Source organism: Gracilinanus agilis, chromosome 3 (genome assembly GCF_016433145.1).
Source record: "Gracilinanus agilis isolate LMUSP501 chromosome 3, AgileGrace, whole genome shotgun sequence".
NCBI lineage: Eukaryota > Metazoa > Chordata > Mammalia > Didelphimorphia > Didelphidae > Gracilinanus > Gracilinanus agilis.
In genome coordinates this window covers 396,220,706-396,234,477 of record NC_058132.1, presented here as the reverse complement: position 1 = coordinate 396,234,477, position 13,772 = coordinate 396,220,706, and the positions used below count along the sequence as shown (strand labels likewise).

Below are 13,772 nucleotides of genomic sequence, written 5' to 3'. Positions count from 1 at the left end.
CACTTTTTAAATCATTTTTCAGAGCTCAGTAATTCTTTTAGACAATCTGTCCAGCTGAACTTGATCCCTTCTGGGATTCATTGAAGTCTTATGATTTTCTGACTCTGGAAAATGTGTCTTTGAGCACTTATCTCATCAGAGTGACACGATATCACTTCCAAAAGCCATGAGAGGTAGCATCTCTCTCCTTCCTGCTACACCAGATGGGGGAAGACACTTTCAGCTAAATGAAATGGGTAACCTGGAGCTCCGTGACACCAGTGGACCAGCTCGTTTTCCCTCTCAATCATTTCTCCTAGCTCCGGAGGCCAGTTGCAATTTTGTTCCTGTTCCATGAGGAAGTCGACACTCTGCCAGACCAACTCCCGATCAGCTGGTTGGAGGTGCTCGTGGTAAGAGAGAAGCATCTGGAGAATGGAAGATAGACCATGAGCAGCACCTATAAATGAAAGCAGAATGGAGGAAAGCTTCATCATGGCACAGTAATTAGGCAACCAATCTGGGTTACAGAAACAGTTATAGAATTGAGTTTTTTTGTTTGTTTGTTTTAAAGACAGGTTTATGAGAGCCAGACCTTGAGACAGGTTCCTGGGTTCAAATCTGGCTTCAGATACCCTGGGCAAGTCATTTAAGCCCCATTGCCTAACCCTTACTGCTCTTTGGCCTTAGAAGCAATACACAATATTGATTCTGAGCTGAAAGGGAAAAAAAATTATTTACAAATTTAAATTTTATTTAAAAATTTATTTTAGACTTATTTTTAAAAAATAAATAAATGAAATAAATATAGATTTATTACTTCTAAACAATTACAATTAGACCAACAAAGTATAGCTCCTTGAGAACCTACTTTAATGTAAAGACTAGAATGATTTTCTATTAGCACAGTTTTCTCTACATAATTATTGCTGTTGTTTTTTTTTAAACCTTTATCTTCCATCTTAGAATCAATACTGTGTATTGGTTCCAAGGCAGAAGGGCAGTAAGGGCTAGGCAATGGGGGTTAAGTGACTTGCCCAGGATCACACATCTAGGAAGTATCTGAAGTCATATTTGAACCCAGGACCTGGCTTTCAATCTCCAGAGCCACCTAGCTACCCCCTATATATATTTCTATAATTATAAATATATTTGTACCAGGGGCTGTTTTGTTCATGAGACTGAGTCTCCATATCTCACCCAGGCTAGAAGTGCAGTGGCTACAAATAGGTCTGATGCCAGTACTGATTGGAATTTACTCCATTTTTCTGACGGGCTAATTTGCCTTTGAGGAGCCTTGTGGCCCTTCACCTCTGAAGGCTCACTACACTGGGGCCAGACTTAGTGTGGACAGTCCCAAGTAATGGTAGTCCTGCTAGAGCTCAGAAGTCCTGAACTGGAGCAATCATCAGCCTCCCCATCTTGAGGGAACTCAAAAAGTCTTGGAGTATTTGAAACATTTTCCTCAGCAATACTGTTTACACATTATTCATTTGTAATTTCTTTGGAGAAAAAGTTGTCAAAAGAAAGTAAAAATTCATTCCCCTTTCAAATTTCACTTAGTGAGGTATTTACTAACGGGGAGGCACAGTTATCAATAGACTACATCTCTGGACTTTGTCTTTAGGCAGCTTTTCCTATTTGATGCTTATTTCCCCTTCCACTTGGGCAGCTAAGTGGTGTAGTGGATAATGGATAATAAAAGCTTTTCTTCCTAAATTCAAATCTGGCCTCAGACTAGATTAGCTTGGTGACTCCAAGCAAGGCACTTAACCCAGTTTGTCTCAGTCTCCTCATCTGTAAAATGAGCCAAATAAGGAAATGGCAAATCACTCCAGTATCTTTGCCAAGAAAACCCCAAATAAGTTCACCAAGAGTTGGACACAACTGAAATATCTGAACATGATCATCCTCCCACTCAGGCTCCTTTGACTTTGCTATAGCTGGCACAATATATTGTCTAGACAGGAGCTATATTTCTTTCTGGCTAATACTTTGTTGTCTTTTGAAAGTTTTTTAGCTTTCTCTTCTCCATCTAATTTCTAGTAAACCCTATCAAAGGATTTGAGGATAGAAGTCGCTTCATTTTCTTATATGCCAATAACCTCAGTACTTGAAAAGGAAACTCAAGTGAGCATCTTACTTCCAAAATCTGGGCTTTCAAAAGAAGTTATAAAAAGCTTTCTGGTCTCCAGATTAAAAAGTATTATCTTTAAGATTAAGGTCAAGAAACTTGAAAACACTATTCTTATATGTCACTGGAAGTTGTAGTAGGGTTAAAGATTTAGTTTGAAAAGTTTGTTTTGTAAAAAAAAAAGTGTTTATCTTCTACAAAAGAAAAAAATTAGTAGAAAAAAAGTTTTTAAAAAGTATTTTCATGTGCCAGCTTGATAAGATAGGGCTGCTATTAATGTTGCTATTTGAGGGAATAAGAAGGGACTTTTTTAACATAAGAAAGAGCTCAGATTTTAAAGTATATGTTTATATTTTAAAATCACCACATTTCTAAAATATATATACTATATGATAAAATAAAATTTTTAAAATTTGAAGTATTAAATTAGTAGATGTTGTGTTGTGATGTATTAGATTAGTAGATGTTGTGTTGTTGTGGTTTTGTCAGTTGTGGCTGACTCTTCGTGGCCCCATTTGGGATTTTTTTGTTGGTTTTTTTCTTTTTGCAAAGATACTAGAGAGATTTGCCATTTTCTCCTCTAGCTCATTTTACAGATGAGGAAACTGAGGCAAACAGGGTTAAGTGACTTGTTCAGGGTCACCTGGCTAGTCAGTTTCTGAAGCATGAAGAAGAGGAGTCCAATTCCTAGCACTCTATCCACAGAACCACCTAGCTGCCCATATAGTAAATAAAATAGAGCATATCTGATCACGACCAATCAAATTTATAACTAGAGGGCAGCCCGGAAATCACCTACTCCAAAACTTTCATTTTATCAATAAGGAAAATGAGATCCTTAAAGGTTTACCCAATATTACAAAAGTAGTAAGTGACAGCCCTGGGATACGAATCCAGTTACTCTGATTCCAAATCCACTGCTCTTTCGCTTCACATTGCAGAGCAATGGATAGTTTAGGTTCACTAAGAAACCTTTCAAAATGCTTTTGTAGGCACATTCTTGTAGTTATTCATAATTAAGTGAAGTAATTGCCTCTCATTTGGTATGGATTTTATCTCTGTAACTATTGAATATAATTATGAAATCATTATCAATCAGCAGTCTTGGTTTTGGTCCATCCATTTTTAAACTGTTTCTTAAGTGAAAGCAGCTGCAGGCATGCTTCCCTACTATACAAAAGAGATAGAATGAAGGTTTCGAGGAGTGTGAAAATATTTCTAACTTAATCCAGAAAGAAAAAGACTGCATCTAAATTAGAGGAACTTTTCTAATAATCTCTGATACTTCATGATGGCAAATAAAATAGAAATTAAACTATGACTACTCATCTTTATTTGAAAAGATCTTTAGAGTTTTCATTCTATAAAGTTTGTGATGACAATTTAAAACCTTGCAGTTTGCTATTTAATCACAAAAGATTTTCATCCTTTGCTGGGGGGTTCTTTACAACTTTTACTTACCTAAGTATTCTGTTCCATAATAAGAATACATTAAGGGAAATGGTTTCCTCTTCTTCGCTGCATATTGCTTCCCTGATTCCAGGATTGCCTGGCAGATTGATTTGATCTGTGCTGGGGTCAATATCTAAGGAAAAAACACAAAAAAGAGGAAATCTTGTTTAAGATTTCTCTTTCCCTTCCTTCCTTCCTTCCTTCCTTCCTTCCTTCCTTCCTTCCTTCCTTCCTTCCTTCCTTCTTTTGTTAGACACAGACCTTGATAGTAGTCCATTCATATATCCTTTGAATCCATTGGATGTAAAAACTTTCTGTACAATCCTTACCTTAACTGACCATTCTCTCTCTGTCATGAGTTTTTCTTTTAGAGTCAAATCCTATCTTCTCTGCTCAGAGTTCATTATAATTAAAACAAAAACACATACCTCTTCTGTTAGCAGCCCTAGCCAACCACTTTTCATCTGTTTCACCATTAATCACTGTCACCCATCGTAAGGCATGACTCAGACAATAGTTTATAGTAAACATCTTTTTTTTTTTCATGTTTAACTAGTCTGTTACTCTTTGTGTGCAATATAGGTCTCACCCAGACAATATGCTTCAATTAGAAGACATTAATATTGTGCTTAGAGAGGCACCACCACTGCCTGACATGCTCAGTTGAAGCTTTTAACCATCACGGAACCATTTCAGGTTTGAAACCAATGTCGAATAGACAACTATTAAGATAAATTTGCATTCACCAAACCAATTTGACCAAAGGTCAAAATGAGATTATCTGCAGCAGGACACTTTTCCTGCAGTGCTTACCATCTACTGCATCGATCAATATAATAAGCATGATCTTCCCAGTATAGGAAATTTGCAAGGCTATCTGAAACAAAACAAATTGAAAAATGGTTCCTTATATATTTGGTTCAGTCTTGCCCTGCATGAATGTATTCCTGCATCAAGTTGAAGTCCATTCAGTTTTGTTTTATCTGCTGAGATCAAGGCTTCTAATTAGTTCACATTGTACATCTGGAACTCAAAACACTACTTTATTCTGCAGTAAGAGAGTAAGAATTAATTAACTACTTTCAGTTCACTTCTCTGATTTACCTGACCCAGATTTGAGCCAATAACTGAAAGGTAGAAATAATTCTTCCCATAAAGAGCAAAGTTTGATTGATTCACTAAACAAATATTCATTTAGAACTTGCTATAAGCAAAGCACTCAGGGGGAAGGGTGGTGGCAATCTTTGCCCTTAAGGAGTTTGCCATCGGGTTGGGGGAAGGAGAACTGGAGAAAAAAAAATCAACACATATACTATAATACAAAGTAAGAGAAATTAAGTGTTTGACAAGTAATACTAAAAAATAGTACTAGATGGATCAAAAATACACAGTAAAACTTGAATTTCTCATCTTCATGAAGATTTCCTCTTGGGTTTTTTTAAGTCTCCATTTTTACCAATTTAATATCTGTGATTACCAATTATGAAGTGGCCTACTTTTTAAACCTCTCTTTTCTTAGTCACCTTTAGGGTGACACTAAAATCAAATTGTAAAACTGCTTCAAAATTCCAAAAGACCCCGAGGTTTCCCTGCATTCCCTCAGTCAAAAACATAGTCAAATCTCAGGCATTTTTCTTGGTTCTCTTCTCTATTTTATCTTTCCAATTCTTTCAAAGTGATCCTTCTAGATAGAAAAAGAAATTTCACTTCAAATAACTTCCAACAATATAAAATACATGGGATCTACCTGACAAGACATACAGGGGAATCCAATTACAAAACACTCTTTATACAAATAAAGGCAATTCTAACTTTTGGAGAAATATGATAGGTAGATCAAGCCAGAATAAAAATATATTAAAAATGCATTTCATAAGCCAATATAATGAAAATGATAAATTTGTCTAGGTAAATTTATTTAAGTATATCTGAAGGGACAAAAGGTAAAGAATATCAAGGAAATAAATTTAAAAAATGAGGAAGAAGGAATCTTAGCACTATCTAAATTCAAACTATACTACAAAGCCATAATTATCTATGTAATTTAGTACTAGATAAGAAATAGATTGATCAATGGAATAAATTAGATATGCCATATATAGAAGCAAATCAACACAGCAGCCTAATATTTCTGTAAACCCAGATATCCTACCTTTTGGGGCAAGAATTCACAGTTCAGCACTAGTCAACAAAAACTATTGGGAAAACTGGAAGCCAATTTGGCAGAACTAGGTGTAGATCAACACTGTGTAAAAGATAAGCTCCAAATAGGGACATGTTTTAGACATAAGGGTGTCATGAGCAAATGAGAGAACCATGAAAGAAATTACCTGTTAGAGAGAGATAGAGAGAGAGAAAGTACCTAACAGTAGAAATAATGGACAATTTTGATTGCATAAAAAGATTCTACATAAATAAAATCAATGCAGTTAAAATGAAAAGAAAAATAAAGTTGGAGGAAATATTTGCACGTTTCTTTTTTTTTTGAAATTATTTTTTAAATTTTGAATATTTTCTCCTTGTTACATATTTCATGTTCTTTCCCTCTCCCCCAAACCCCCCTAACCCCCCTTAGCTGACTCACAATTTCACTGGGTTTTACACATATCATTGATCAAGACCTAATTCCATATTATTGATAGTTGGATTAGAGTTATCATTTAGTGTCTACATCCCCAATAATATCCCCAACAGCCCATGTGTTCAAGCAGTTGTTTTTCTTCTGTGTTTCTCCTCCCACAGTTCTTCCTCTGAATGTGGCTAGTTTTCTTTCTTATAAGTCCCTCAGTCTTGCTCTGGATCCTTGCATTGCTGCTAGTATAAAAGTCCATTATGTTCGATTGTACCACAGTGTGTCAGTCTCTGTATACAATGTTCTCCTGGATCTGCTCCTTTCACTCTACATCAATTCCTAGAGGTCTTTCCAGTTCACATGGAATTCCTCCAGTTCTTTATTCCTTTGAGCATAATAGTATTCCATCACCAACAGATACCACAATTTGTTCAGCCATTCCCCACTCGAAGAACATTCTCTGATTTTCCATTTTTTTGCTACCACAAAGAGCGCTGCTATAAATATTTTTGTACAAGTCTTTTTCCTTATTATTTCTTTGGGGTGTAATCCAAGCAGTGCTATGGCTGGATCAAAAAGCAGATAGTCTTTTAAAGCCCTTTGATCATTGTTCCTAATTGCCATCCAGAATGGTTGGATCAGTTCACAACTCCATCAGCAAGGCATTAATGTCCCAATTTTGCCACATCCCCTCCAACATTCATTATTCTCCTTTTCTGTCATTTTAGCCAATCTTCTAGGTGTGAGGTGATGTCTCAAAGTAGTTTTGATTTGCATTTCTCTAATTATTAGAGATTTAGAACACTTTATCATGTGTTTATTGATAATTTTTATTTCTTTATCTGAGAATTGCCTATTCATTTCCCTTGCCCATTTATCGATTGGGAGATGGCTTGATTTTTTTGTACAATTGATTTAACTCCTTGTATATTTGAGTGATTAAACCTTTATCTGAATTTTTTTGTTATAAAGATTTTTTCCCAATTCGTTGTTTCCCTTCTAATTTTGGTAGCATTGGTTTTGTCTGACAAAAACTTTTTAGTTTAATGTAGTCAAAGTTATTTATTTTACATTTTGTGATTTATTTTAACTCTTGTTTAGTTTTAAAATCTTTCCCTTCCCATAGATCTGACAAGTATACTATTCTGTGCTCACTCAATTTACCTACAGTTTCCTTCTTTATATTCAAGTCATTCACCCATTCTGAGTTAATCTTGGTATAGTGTGAGATGTTGATCTATGCCCAATCTCTCCCATATTGTTTTCCAATTTTCCCAGCAGTTTTTGTCAAATAGCGGGTTTTTGTCCCAAAAGCTGGGTTCTTTAGGTTTATTGAAAACTGTCTTGCTGAGGTCGCTTACCCCTAGTCTATTCCACTGATCCTCCCTTCTGTCTCTTCACCAGTACCATATTGTTTTGATGACTATTGCTTTGTAGTACAGTTTAAGATCTGGTACTGCTAGGCCACCTTCCTTCATATTTTTTGCATGTTTCTAAAGTCTCATTTTAAGATATAAGAGGAACTGAGACAAATTTATAATAAGAAGAGCCATTTCTCAATTTGCAATCAGTCAAAGTATATGGAAGAAGAAGAAACCCAAGCTATCAATAGCTATATGAAAAAACGTCACTAAATCATTAATAATTGCAGAAATGTACATTAAAACAACTGTTGTGTACCTTCTCATACCCATCAGCTTAGCTAAGTAGACAAAAAAAGGAAAAGGATGAATACTGAAGGGACTGGGGGAATTATGTTCCAAATTTTGGGTATACTTGGACTACTACTAGGACTGTGCTCCCAAGACTTTTTTTTTTTTAATTAAAAAAGGGAAAAGATCCATAGGCACAAAAAAATTTATAGCACTTTGTTTGGGGATAACAAAGAATTAGAAAATAAAAGACTGCCTGTCATTTGGAGAATATGTGGTATTTGAATGTGATGAGATACTATTGTACTATAAGAAATGATGAAGAGGATGGATTTAGAAAAACCTAGGGAGACTTGTATGAACTAATGAAGAGAGAGGTGAGCAAGACCAGGAGAACAATTTATACAATAATAAGACTGTAAGAAGGGCAGAGAGATGATATAATGAACAACAGTCCTGGTATCAGGAAGACTCATCTTCTTGAGTTCAAAGCTAACCGCATACTCTTAATAGCTATATGAACCTAGGCAGGTCACTACAACCTGTTTGCCTCAATTTCTTCATCTACAAAATGAACTGGAAAAGGGAATGACAAAATAGTCCAGTATCTTTGGCAAGAAAACCCGAAATGGGGTCACAAAGAGTTGGATAAGACTGACAAAAGTCTGAATAATAGAAATATTAACTCTGAAAGATATAGGAATTCTCATTTGTGTAATGGCCAACCACAATTCCAAAGGACTCATGATGAAATAGAGGTGATAGACTCAGAGAGCAGATCAAAGCATATAGTTTACCATCTTTCTTTCTTTCTTTGGGGGAGACATAGTTAATGTGGGAATTTATTTTGTAGGACTATACATATCTGTTAATGGCCTTTATTTTTCTTGCCTTCTCAATGGGTGAGGGAAAAGGAAGAGAAGGGAGAAAATTTGGAACTGAAAACAAAAGAAAACAAATGTAAACAAAGTGATCTTCCATTTATAACCCAAATCATGTTTGTAAAATTCCATTTCTAACCCTTAATTCTAACCTTAAACCATTTTCTCAATACTGTAATCATCACATCCTTTTGTGCTGTTATATCAACCAAAAATTTTTCCAACATCTTACTTTACAATTTAGAACAGAGGTTTAACTTCACAAGGATGATATTAGAAAATAAGTATTGTTTTATTAATTTAAAGATAAGAAGTAGAGAAGCTGGCTTGAGGAAAAATTGGAGTTTCAAAGAGAGCTGAGAGAGAGTGTGAATTTCAACTGGTGGCAGTTGGAACCGTTTTATTTCTATGACAGTTACACACTCTGGGTGTGGCATTCCGGCAGTTGGCTTCTGGCAGTCACAAGCAACTTCTTTCTCTCTCAGGGCTGGAGAAGGCAACATCTTTGCCTCTCTCTATCTCGGTCTGAGGGAAAGACCTGAAGGAGTGGAGTGTTTTCTTTTCCAACTTGGGAAACACTATTCAGTTATCTGTTACTTTCTATAGATTGGCTAAACTCTGAAAAGACCAAACAAAACCTGGTCTTTGGTTTGGACTCTGAGGCTCAGAGTCCTAACCTGATTCTTGTGGAGACTCAACCAGCTAGCCTTGGTGGTTAGGTTTATTTAGAATAGTATAAATTTGGTTAGTTAGATCAGGGTGGATTAGCGTAGCCTGTGAACCACAGGAGAAGTGGTTCCTTGTGGGACCTGGGAGTTTATTTGGATGGAGTTAGAATCCCTTAGAATTAGAAATTATTTTCCCCTCATATATATTTAAATGAATAATTTATTTTTCATAAATAAGAGTCTCTTTAGCGTTTTCATGCCTGGTCCTGAAGGGAAGTTTATCTTTGAGCTTCACTTCATTTATCACTGAAGATATGTTGATAACATCTATCAAAAGTATCAGGAAACAATTTTGAACCTTTATTTTCTAGTTCTTTGTCCTTTATTTTGTCCTCATCATAATTATTTTTACAACCCAGAGTTCTCATGGGGAATTTTAGAAAATATGTTTATGGCTATATATCAGTATAATTGGTTTCCTTTTATACTTTCTATTGTATTTTATGCATTAAAAAGCATTGTTCTGAGAAAAGATCTATAGACTTTAACCAGCTGCCAAAGTTGCCCAGGAACAGAAGAAAATTAAGAACATTGGTTTAGAAAGTTTTTTGTTTTTTTTTACACAGGAGCCATGTAAGTATTGTAAGTATCACAATTCACAAAAGAGGGAAGTGAAGTTCAGAGAGTTGCCCATGGTCTCACAGCCAATTACAATAAACTCCAACCCAGGTATATTCTGCTTTTGAGTCTCATTCATTGTGTGTTAGTGTTTCTGTTGTGTATGGCTCTTCATGACTCCGTTTTTTTTGGCAAAGATACTGGAGTGGTTTGCCATTTCTTTCTCCAAGTCATTTTACAGATGAGGCAAACAGTGTAAATGCCTTGCCCAGGGTCACATAGTATCTGAGGCCAGATTTGAAGTCAGGAAGGATGAGTTTTCCTAATTCCAGACCCAGCACTCTATCCCCTGTGCCACCTAGCTATCATTTTGAGTCCATTAATTAGAGGAATATAGCCTGAGAGTTGACTTTAGAGATCATTTAGTCCAGCCTCTTATTTTTTTATGGATAAGAATCTGCCACTATCACAGGTTGTCTTTCAGTGGTATTCAATGTAATCTTACTCAATTCAAAATCTAGTACCAAGGCCTTAACACTTCTAGCATGTTCTTTAGTTACCTTTGGTCACAAACTCAATATAGCTTTGTAAGGGATTATTCACCACCATCCACTTACCTAAAAAGAATCCTTGAATCTTTTTTCCCCCAATATTTTGATATCCTATCTTCATAATTTGTCTCTTGAATCCATTTAGCAGGGAAATTCCACAAGGTGGGAAAAACAAAAGAAGACTAAGACTATGGTGATTTTTTTTTATTAATCTGATCCATGCTTTCCCTATCTCAATTTCCTACAGAGGATTAAGAATTGACTTAGCTTGTTTGTTCTCCAGTTAAGCATTTTTAACATTATATATTTTTTTGTTTTCTTTATCTCTTGTTTATTTGCTTGTTTTTTAACCTAGGGAGAAAAAAAACCTGAGGGTGATGAGTGGTGGTCATCTTTTTTGAATCTCTAATCAGCAGCTTAGAACAGAGAACTGGTTGATGAAATATTTTTGTAAAACCTCCTCTGGTCATGCATCCTGTCTGGGTGGTTTTCTCTTATCTCTCCTAAACATAGTAAAGAAACAAAGAGAAGCAGAAGCTTGTTCCACAGGATAGAGACTTGTTATGCATGCAATTCCTTATCTCAGTGAACAGACCAGACCTTCCCTAGGGTTTATTGACCAGTAAATAAAAAGAAAAATGGCATCTATTAAAGGTATGTTTGGGAGGAGGGAAGAGATGAAGTCAGGATCAAGGTTTTCTTATTTTTCTTCCCTAAGGAAATATTAAAGGCTAGGAAATAAGGAGCCTGTAGATTCTACCCTATGGTTGCCACTTTTTCCTCATTCTCCCTGCCCCACTCAATCTGTACATTCATTTAATGTCTTATCTTTTGTTATTGAAGTAGTAGGTATTCATTTTAATAACAAAAGATAAGACATTAAAATTATATCTTCCTAGGCCAGCTAAGTGGCTCAGTATCCAGAGCTGTGTGTTCCTGGGCAAGTCACTTAACCCCCCATTGCTTAGCCCTTTCTACTCTTCTGCCTTAGAACCAATACATTGTACTGATTCTAGGACAGAGGATCAGAGTTTGAAAAAAATTATATTTTTAAATGTAGAAGTAATAATAGCTAGCATTTACAAAGCATTTCATTGTTGCCCTCTGTACTCAAAGAAGACCAAAATGATATCACAGTGTCAAGGTCAGTGTCCATTGTGACCAACTCAATATGAGCTCAGAAGATTCTATCACAAGTTGGGCACAAATAATCAACATGAACGTTTGGGATGGAGATAGTGTTTACTATGTGCCAGGGGCTATACAATTATTTCTCATTTGATCCTGACAACAAACTGGAGGTCTATGGAGGCTATTATTATCCCCATTTTACAAGTGAGGAAACTGAGGCAAACAATGAAGTAATTTGCTCAGACTCTCACAGCTAGTAAATTTCTGAGGATAAATTTGAACTCAGGTCTTCCTGACTCTATAGCCAGTGTCCTCTCCACTGCGCCACCTAGCTATACATAATAGACAGCTAATAGTCATTAGGATGGATGGCTCTGGGTGAAAAGAGTAGATGGGGATTGTAATGAAGATTCCTTGGTTCATTTAAGTCATTGCCCAAAAAAAGCAAAAAAAAAAAAAAAAAAAAAAAAGGTTGGGGGAGGATCACTACAACTTTCTGTCCCTATTTATCCAGTATAAGTATCTTTCTTTGCATGTGATAAAACTGCCATTTATAGACTGAGTTTCATCATCATATCTGAAAGCAAAGGATATAAGAGGGTATGAACGCTAAACAAGGTATAAAGCAAGTTTGGAGGTTCTTTGACTTGGGAAAAGTCCAAAGAACCATTGAACTACAAAATTTAGAGCTGACAGGGATTGTGTCCAAACCCTTCCTTTTAAACTTGAGAAAAACTGAGATTCAGGATGTTAAGGTTTGAGGATGCCAGGGAAAAGGAGGAACAGCTGTGCAAGGAGGGGGGGGATGAGGAAACACAGCTGCTCAGAGCTACCAATTAGTCCCTAGAGCTTTGTCTAAAAAAAAAATTGGGATGTACTCCCAGTGTTGGCATTTGAAAGAATCAAAAGGAAGCTAGCTAGTCTCAGGATGTATAGAAGAAAGAAAGGAATGATGTCACATTTAGAGCAATTCAGTTGTGTGAATAAGAATGGGGGAGGAAACAGTAGTGTGAATGGGAGTCATACCACCTGTGAGTGGGAGTGATGGTAGGTTGGAATCCCCAGTGCTTTGAGCATCAGTGTTCCTAGTTAAAGCTGAGAAAATCAAAGTGAGTCAAGGCTAGAGTTATGCCCAGCAGTTGTGCATACTTCAAGTGTAAGGAGTCTGTAGAACAAAGTCCTGGTTCCCCGCAAATGGAGATGGCAATATGGAGGAGCAATGGTAGAGGTCATCAATCAGATTGAGTCTTGTATCATTCATATGAATTGGCTGGTTTCTGGGCATCCTCTAATCTCCAATGGGGAAGCTAGAAAGCCCAGTGCTTACAGGGGAAGCCAAGGCTTTGGGTACATGAAGGGACCCTAACCCAGAAAGGTAAAAGTTGATTTTCTTCCAAAGCTAGAGTCCAGGTTTCTTGTCTTTCTAGACATCCTTTGAGTACATCTGCTATGACTAAAGCTCTCTGGAGACTATCTTAATTTGTAATTGTTTATTAAATAAATTAAAAGAGAGGGTTGGAGGAAGAAAAGGCAAGGGCCACATGTGGCCAGCTGCTTCCTTCACAAATGTCCTCCCTCAGCCAGCACTTGCCTGAGATTGCAACCTTATCTAGCTGCCTTGTCTCCCTGTGATTCCAGAGCCAAAGATGCCCTTCCTTCCCAGACCTGAAACTTCTTTCTTCCATGGCAACATTTTTCTGAGTCCCTCTGATTTGCCAGACATGACCCTAGTCTGGATCAGAGGCCAGTTTTCTGGATGCCAGGAATCAGGTGGGACGAGGGGCAAATGTATTCCAGGTGCCAGGAAGCCATGAGGATTCTGGCATCCCTCCAGAGTACAGATAAGCTTCAAGCCTTGTTCTTAACTCAATCAGAAGGTGGAGTTGAATTGCAAACTCAAAAGAACAGGGGTTCAGAATAGTAAATTCTCACAGCCATATTTCTAATATGTCCATCAGTTTTTGACTCCCCTTTATCAATCTTTATCTTTAGGATTTAAAAGCTGTAAAGTGTCTGCTGCCTTAATGGCCTTTGTCTATTATTCATATATGTATGGAAGAAGAGAAGACTCACCCACTAAATGGGAGATATTTGAGGTACCAACTTAGTAAGCATATTTAATAGTTAAAATTAA

At 36.5% G+C, this 13,772-nt stretch overlaps 1 protein-coding gene across 1 annotated transcript in view; it reads right to left on the bottom strand.

Annotated features, from left to right (window-relative positions):
* Positions 1-13,772, bottom strand: part of LANCL3 (LanC like 3) — a 68,360-nt gene that overhangs the window by 21,694 nt on the left and 32,894 nt on the right. Inside the window, exons 2-3 of the mRNA XM_044669215.1 lie at positions 3,575-3,698; positions 242-439 (exon numbers count right to left, since the gene is read on the bottom strand). Coding sequence (XP_044525150.1) covers positions 242-439; positions 3,575-3,698 — 322 coding nt within the window. The remainder of the gene's footprint in view (positions 1-241; positions 440-3,574; positions 3,699-13,772) is intronic.